The sequence below is a fragment of the Athene cunicularia genome, assembly GCF_003259725.1.
Source record: "Athene cunicularia isolate RWA chromosome 25 unlocalized genomic scaffold, athCun1 chr25_part1, whole genome shotgun sequence".
Classification (NCBI taxonomy): Eukaryota; Metazoa; Chordata; class Aves; order Strigiformes; family Strigidae; genus Athene; species Athene cunicularia.
Window position 1 is genome coordinate 14,290 of NW_020799134.1, and position 8,147 is coordinate 22,436.

At 58.6% G+C, this 8,147-nt stretch overlaps 1 protein-coding gene across 1 annotated transcript; it reads left to right on the forward strand.

The window, feature by feature from the left end:
* The first annotated feature begins 4,980 nt into the window (after positions 1-4,980).
* On the forward strand, positions 4,981-7,320 carry CD84 (CD84 molecule). Its single transcript, XM_026864003.1, has 4 exons — positions 4,981-5,098; positions 5,612-5,926; positions 6,006-6,269; positions 6,547-7,320. The coding sequence occupies exons 1-4, from the start codon at positions 5,050-5,052 to the stop codon at positions 6,627-6,629; spliced, it is 711 nt and encodes a 236-aa protein (XP_026719804.1). The 5' UTR covers positions 4,981-5,049; the 3' UTR covers positions 6,630-7,320.
* The last annotated feature ends 827 nt before the right edge of the window (positions 7,321-8,147 follow it).

Here is an 8,147-nt window from a genome sequence, read left to right on the forward strand (position 1 = left end):
GTGTAACACTAATGCAAATTGATCAAATTTTTGCAATCCAAATATCACCAACCATCATTTTTCTTCACAAGGATTTCACTTCCATTATGTTCTATCATACCTCCTCCTATTGTGAAATTTCTTCTGTTATGCATAGATCATGTATGTCTTAATTGGCTTCTCACTTTATCCAAATAACAAACATACTGAACTTCAAACATAACTCACCTGAGATGTCTTGCTTTGGAAGAATAAAGAACATCTTCATTTGCCCTTGGAAAGTAAGGATTATTATACAGAATTTGGAGACCAAAATTCAAAAAGGAAAACATACTTCAAATGTTTAGTGATTTTTTTTTTTCTTTATGGAAGTTGATCCTTTGTTGGCTCACTTTTTTCCAGAATGATAATATATCTTCTAAATGTTTAAAATGAAAAGTCAACATGTAACTACCCTATGATATATATTTTTGAGCTTTATTATTCCACAATGTAGTGTCAAGAAGAAATGCAAAGCAACTTATTTTATGGGCAAAATTAAGTAAATATTTTTCTTTGAAAGCACAAAGTCATTTGAGCTTTGATTGCAATATTTTTTTTTTTTTTTTTTTCTCACCTGACAACCGGAGAAGCTGCTGTGATCCTGTGACAAGCCGGTGCTTGCTGGTTTGCACGAAAAAAAACCCCAAATAAAAACCAACCCGCAGCCAAGCGCTGACCCCAGGCATGTTTTTAAAAGCATTTTTCTGAAGGAATTTGCCAGGCGTCTGTGGATGCCTGGCTCAGAGGCTGGACACAACTCATTGCACCCCCTCCGGTGGCGGAGCTGGGTGCTGCCCACCTGCACTTACCTTGGGCTTGGCAGAGGAAGAAGAAGGAGATGAGGAGGAGGAAGATGACGTGCTCCATGGCTGTCCCAGAGAAAGGTGGGAATTGGGGTGGAAGCTCAGGACAAGCGCGGGGGGAGGATCAGCCCCAGCTCTGCACCTGCTGCTCCCCACAACCCCTGGGAGCCCCCCGGACGGGCTGTTCCGCTCCCCAGTTCCCCGACCCCGAGGTGCTGGGGGGGGCTCTGGGCTGGGCACCGCTCCCTGATGGACCCGATCCTGATGCTCGGAGCTGCCAGACACGTCCCACACATTACAAACCGCTGCCGTGCAGCGCCCGGCGCAGCTTCTCCTCCTGGAGTGAGCTGCAAAGGGAAAGCAAAACCCCCAAAACCGCTGTCCCCCCCCGTTCCGCCCTCTCGTCCCGAGTAATTAAAATTAGTTTCCTCTGAGGTCTGCAGCCACCCAGCCCTGTAACCGAGCTCTCCGGGGCAGCTGGCAGCACGTCCTTCTCCACCATCCTCTGCCCCGCGGGGACCCGGGGTACCCCGACATCCACCCCGGTGGCAGGTTGGGCTGGGGGGGGAGTTCCATCGGGGGCGAGAGCGGCAGCGCGGAGGAGATCACAGAGGCGGAGGGTGTGAAGAAACCGCAGGCGGGAGAGGAAGTTGCTGCTGGCCAGTCGCTGGCTCTTGGAGGGGGGTTTGCACCTCCCTGGTAGCAGGAAGCTCACTTGGGTGCCACCCGGAGATGCACAAGCATTGGGGTCCCCGGTGCCCCCCAGCGCTGTCGGTGCTGCTGGGCCTGGTGCTGCTGGGCACGGGCGATGGCCAAGGTGAGGAGGGGACGCGGTGCTGGGCTCACTGGGAGGATGGGGACTGGCTGGGCCTGGCTGAGGGGAGGCTGCTGGTGCACCGGCAGCGTCCGAGAGGTGCAGGCATGGGGCGGGGGGTGTTGCTGCCGCCTGTCCTGGCAGCTGGGTGCTGGGAAAAAGCCGGTTGTGCCGCCGGCACGAAGACATCCGCAGGAACTCAGACCGCGGAGGGCTGCGGGGTCACGGGGCCGCGAGCTGGGCGCGGGGTCCTTGAGGAGATGGAGAGGGGCTGGGTGGGGCCTTTTTGCTTTTTCTTCATTTCTCTCTGCGCCGGGTCCTGCCCAGAGCACGGAGGGCCCCCCGGCAGCGCCGGTTCCCCTTTGCAGGCAGCACACGGGGCTTGGCTGAGAAAAGTCACTTCCCTGCCAACACAGCACCCACACCCCGGACCTTTCCTGCACCCAGAACCGCAGCTTTTCGAGGCTGGGTCTCTCCACTGAACAAACACGGCACCTTCCCACCATGATCTCAGTGGAGATGGGGATGGGGAGCTGAGGATTTTCCTCCTAAAAACTTTTGCATGGGGGGAACAGAGAAACTCCTGAATTCGGGGGCTGGCTCGGTGCCTGGAGCATCTTCTGGCTGTGTCCCAATGCCTCCATCGTGCCCCCCTTCCCCGCTCTCGGGGAGCCCAGGGGAGCATCACCTCCACCTCCTCTCTCTCACCACCCCAAGACGCATCTCCCGGCCCTGTTGCCCACCCGCATGATGCGGGGCTGGGGGGCTCTCGCTGCTCAGGGCTGCGTAAGATGGGGTGTTGCTGGCTTGAAGCAGCAGAACCTGCAGCAACCACGGACGCAGACGAGCTGCAAAACCAATGTGGTTAACGTGCATGGGGCTGAATTTGACCTGCCCAGCTTTGCTCCGGCTGTAGGCAGTGAGTTACAGCAACATCTCCAGGCTACGGGAGGTATTTTTGCATCGTTTTTTTTCCCAGTTCTGCACACCCATTGCCCTGGCACCCTCCCTCGGGGGCAGCTCCTTGCCAGGGCAGCTTCAAGGGCCTAGGATGAGGGCGTTAAGGTGCCCTCACACGGGTTTTTGGAGCACTAGATGCTTACAGAGCAGCACGGGGTGCTAATCCCTATTTCGTGCCTTGTTTAGTACCTGGAGGGGTGGGAGGATTGATCCACCAGGGTGGCGACTGATAAAGAGTGCCAGCTCTGGGGCCTGCCCCTTGATTTCCCCAGGGTAAGATGCTTCTGCCTTTGCTTGCTCCAGCCTCTTGTATTTCTTGATCTGCTGAGCGTGGGGATGTCCCCTCTGCACCCCGGGATGCGCTGAGGACGGGCGTCCTCACACATGCGGCTTTGCAAAGCCAAGGTTTAAGCTGGAGCTGCGTGGGCTCTCCCGGCTGTACCAGGAGGCACCAAAGCTGGTGGCACAGCTCCGTGTTCGCACCGAGGCAAAGCCCCCCCGGGGGCTGCGGGACGGGGAGGCTAAACTGAGCTCCCCAAGGCTTAAGCTTGCCTTGATGGCTGTGCGAGCCAGACTTTGGTGAGGGCTACAAGACAGGCGGTTGTGTGGGGTTGTGCCGTGCAAAGCCCGAGCGCGGCTGAGGCAGCCCCCGGCGCTGCCCTGACCACACGCAGCCCCGAGGAAGCCGCGAGGCTTCTGTGCACACTCGGCTGTGGGTGCTTGTTTGTTTTTAGGGGCTTTTTTAATCTCATTTCTGCCAGAGGCCCTGACATCCGGGCTTGCGCTGAGAAAAGGGAGGCAAGCACTGAAGCTCAAGAAAAAAGGGTCCAACAGGCAAAATCCCTGCTCTTCCCCAGGCTGGATGGGCAGGGAAGGAGCTGGGGCAGAAATGAGCCATGAGGGGCCATGATCAGCCCCCCCTGTTCTGGGCAGGGCAGAGGATATTGCCTGAGCACCTGCAATGTGAGGCCAGACCCACCCAGCCTGGGACGGTGCAGAGAGAAGGGTCCCCCCAAATGGGGGTGGTGATGGGGAGCCAGGCAGAGCTTCACCCCGGGGAGCAGGAGGGGCTGTGCTGGGGGCTGCGGGCCTGGGGCACAGGGGGGCTCCAGCAGCTGTGCCCCCTCCCCGGCCATGGAGCATCTCCCGGGGCCACGGGCCTTCGCTCACCCCTCTCTGCTTTAGGATCCCCGCAGTGCCGGGAACAAGCCGTGTCTGCCGGTGAAACGCTGCGGCTTCTGCCAGAGAAACCCCCGCAGGGGTGGGAAAAGGTCGACTGGCGAGTGAGACTGAACTCGGGACACAAGATCCGGATCCTGACGGCTGAGAAGAATCAGGCTGTCCAATTTTCCAAGAGTCCTTTTTCTGGGAGAGCTGGTTTCCATCCAGATACCCTCTCCCTGTGGGTAAGCGGGGTCTATTCAGTGGAATTTGAGGACACATGAGGTGTTGCTACTGTCGCATGAATCCGCGTGTCGGTGTGGGGTGAGTATCCTGGTCCCCATCACCCCGTCCCCCTGTCCCTCCCCGTCCCTTCTCACCAGCTCTGTCCCCGCAGAGCCCATCCGCTCGCCGCACCTGGAGCAAAACCTCCTGCACCGGGAGCAGGGCTGGTGCAACCTCTCGCTGGTCTGTGCCGTGCCCGGCGCCAGCAACGTCTCCTACAGCTGGACCTGCAGCGGGGACCCCCTGGGAGACCCAGAGCCCCGTCCCTGGGTGCATCTGCAGGTCCGTGATGGCGACAACCTCACCGTCTGCCCCCGATGTGGGGGCTGTGTTTGGCTTCGCTGCCCAGCGCATCCCTCGGCCGCTGGCCAAAAAAGGTCCTGAAATATCGTCTCTCAGGAAGGAATCCAGGATGTTATTAAAATCCTTCAAGCATCTGTCCTGGTCGGAGGCTGGCACAATGGACCTGCAGCTTTAGCATCAGCACATCATCCCTCCCATCTCCTTCCCACCGGGCCTGGTTGCCTTCAAACTGGTGTCATGGGGATGCCCCAACGCCTGTGCTGGTGGTTCCCTCTCAAGCTGGGGCTCCTTGGTGACACGTCTGGGGGTTCAGACCATGGCGAGGACACTGAGCTGGGCTTGTACGTGAAGAAACAGGAACCCTGTAGGATGTGACCCCTGGGGTCAGCGTTTAATTTACCAGCAGGATGTTGGGGTGACTCTGATGACGAATGGTGTGCGTGGCCTGATGTCATGGGGCTGAAACGTGTTGAGTTAGACTGTGAGGGGAAGTGGTTGTCTGAGGAAACTGAAAAAACAGAAGTGTGGGGTTTTTTTCCTGTGCTATAACAACTGTATCTCTCAGCCCCTTTCTTGCCCTGCCCCTCCAGCCCTGACTTTAGGGACGGTGGTGGGGGCGCAGGCTGCGGGGGGTCCTTGGTGAGCAGCTGCCTGGTGCAGAGGATTTCCACCCCAGGGGTAGGGCGGAGACTCGCAGAGAAGATGGCGATGGGGCTTACGGCAGCGCTCCTCTTCCTCTTCATCATGAAAGGTAGGGTGACGGGTTCCCCGGGGTGAGGGTGCTGGTTTGGGTGTGGGAGATGGCTTTGGGGACGGTGGGGGACCTTGAGGATGTACCCGTGGGTAAACCCGCCCTGTCCCTGTTCTATTTCTCAGCTTTTTCCATCGTGGCACCATACCCGAGGTGCAAGCAGCTGACTCCCTTCCCACTGGAGTCCCCGGTGTCGCCACCACCATGCTGGGGGTGCGGGGCTGCTGCGGGTGGGCTTGGAGCAGGGAGACGAGGCCAAAAATGAAAGCAAAGTTAAAAAACTTCACTGGCGGACCCGGGCAGTCTCATGCTCACGGTGGGGCGGTGTCAATCCTGCCTTGAGCCCTAGGGCTGCAACGTACCTCTGAGGCCAATAGGGTAAAAATACATTAGGAATTTTCCTTTTTACCTTGTCTGGGAGGAATCTGAAGTCCCCAAGCGGGGACGAGTTCTGGGGCAGGGTGGGCTGTGTCTGGCTGGCCAAGCAGCACCCTGTCGTGGCTTTCTCGGCAGCCTGGGCACAGCACGGTCCATCGCAGGTGGTTGGGGTTGTTCATGAGGTGGCGTATCTCAGCCCCAGCCTGAAAAGCCAGAAACCCTTCACCCAAATCCACTGGCGACGCAACAACTCTGTGAAGATCGCCAGCCGGAAGAGCAGGGAGGAGGTCCAGTACCCCAACAGCATCTACAGGGAACGTCTGGAGCTCTTTCCCAATAACACGTTAAAAATCAGCCACCTGCAGAAAAATGACAGCAGCATGTACCAGGTGTACCTGGAGGATGAGGTGGGCAAGGAGCACATCGAAAGCATCCTCCTGACGGTGTACGGTGAGCTGGGAGATGGGAGGGTGGTCCCCGTGCCCCACGGGGGGACAGGGAGGCTGTGACATCTCGCCGCCTCTTGCAGATCTGGTCCCGAAGCCCACTGTGAACGCTAAAGTGATCAGTGCTGACCCGGAGTTGTGCGAAGCCATCCTGGAGTGCTCGGTGGGGCTCGAAGGGGTGACCTACAAGTGGATCCCCCACAGCAAGTTCCCTCTGGGGAGTGGGGGTGCCTCTGAGCAGCGCGTCGCCTTCAACCCCTCGATGGGAACCTACACCTGCCAAGTCAGCAACCCTGTCTCCTCCAACAACGCCTCGCTGACCTACAGGCACCCCTGCTCCTGGACAGGTACCGCCCACAGCGCACGCATGGGGCAGCAAAACTCGGGCGGGATGGGCTGCAAGGTGGCCTTGGCCTTGGGGGGGTCCCTGGAGCAGTGACGGTGACCCCGAGGACAGCAGGTCCCTGCAAGGGGGCCCCTGTGTTAGGAGTGGTGGGTCCCTTCTCCCTGCATTGTGGTCTGGTGGGGGGCAGGACCCCCCCTGGGGAGGGGGCTGGGGGGTCCCTGGGCAGGGCCGGGCAGCCCGCAGCCTTCCTCACACCCCGGGTCTTCCTCTGCCTCCAGCTGAATCTTCTGCTGCTGCATCACACACTCCCCCCAGCCTGCTGGTGGTCCTGGGACTCCTCCTCCTCCTCCCTCAGGCGTAAGGACGCTCTTCGGTTGACACCTCTCCTCGTCTCGTCGCCCCCATTGCAGGACCGGTGCCTGCAGGAGACTCCCAAACTGGTTGGATGCAGAAAGATGTGGTTGCTCGGAGGAAGGATTACAACCGGTGTCCGTTACACCAGCACCCACCTGGTCCCAGCCAGAGCCACCTGCTTCCCACCAGCCCCGTCTCTGTCTGCTCTGCTGCTGCCCTCAGAGTAGCTCAGTGCCTCAGTTTCCCTCCTCACCTTTTCTGCTTTGCTCTAAGCAGAGGTCATGTTCTCTAGATCCAAACAAAACTGATGAAGTCTCTTGCAGTGGTATTTCAGGAATCTAAATCGCAAAATTTATGGTTAATTGCTTGGAAATCCTCCTCTCCTCATCCCTGAGATCTGCAGAGAGACCCAATCTGAGCCTTTCCCAGGGCTCCCTGTGGACTTGGGGGGATCCTCAGCCATGCTGCCGGTGCTGCCCTTCAGGGGACCGAGGAGCAGTGTCACAGTGCATGATGTCTTTAGACTGAAACTGGTGACACCAGCGCGGGTGCAGCTGGCTTCGCGTCTGAAGCGCCGAAACATCTCAAGGGGGCAGAGCTGAGGAGGTTTTTCCTGCAGCGAAGGATCGGGCAGGGCGAGGGCGAGAATGGTTTCCGCCTTCCAAAATGTCTGTGTGCACATTAAATGAGCAGTAACTTCAAACCCCGCTTTTTCAGGTGCCTGTTCTGCTTTCTCCTCTGGCCTGGGGCCGGCCGCAGGGAGGACTCGGGGACTGGGGGATGCTGGAGGGGGCCATGTTTGCCCCCCAACACCCTTGCTGGGGAGAGGAGCCCTTCCAGTGTTGTCCCCCACAGGAGGAGACATCTGCAGGTGGTCATGAGGCCTTTGGGGTGGGAGGATGTGTCTCGTGAGCGACGGAGACGGTCGCTCAGCCTGCCAGGAGGGGTGGGGGGACATGGCTCAGGGCAGCTCCAAGGGCCTAGGATGAGGGCGTTAAGGTGCCCTCACACGGGTTTTTGGAGCACTAGATGCTTGCAGAGCAGCACGGGGTGCTAATTCCTATTTCGTGCCTTGTTTAGTACCTGGAGGGGTGGGAGGATTGATCCACCAGGGTGGCGACTGATAAAGAGTGCCAGCTCTGGGGCCTGCCCCTTGATTTCCCCAGGGTAAGATGCTTCTGCCTTTGCTTGCTCCAGCCTCTTGTATTTCTTGATCTGCTGAGCGTGGGGATGTCCCCTCTGCACCCCGGGATGCGCTGAGGACGGGCGTCCTCACACATGCGGCTTTGCAAAGCCAAGGTTTAAGCTGGAGCTGCGTGGGCTCTCCCGGCTGTACCAGGAGGCACCAAAGCTGGTGGCACAGCTCCGTGTTCGCACCGAGGCAAAGCCCCCCCGGGGGCTGCGGGACGGGGAGGCTAAACTGAGCTCCCCAAGGCTTAAGCTTGCCTTGATGGCTGTGCGAGCCAGACTTTGGTGAGGGCTACAAGACAGGCGGTTGTGTGGGGTTGTGCCGTGCAAAGCCCGA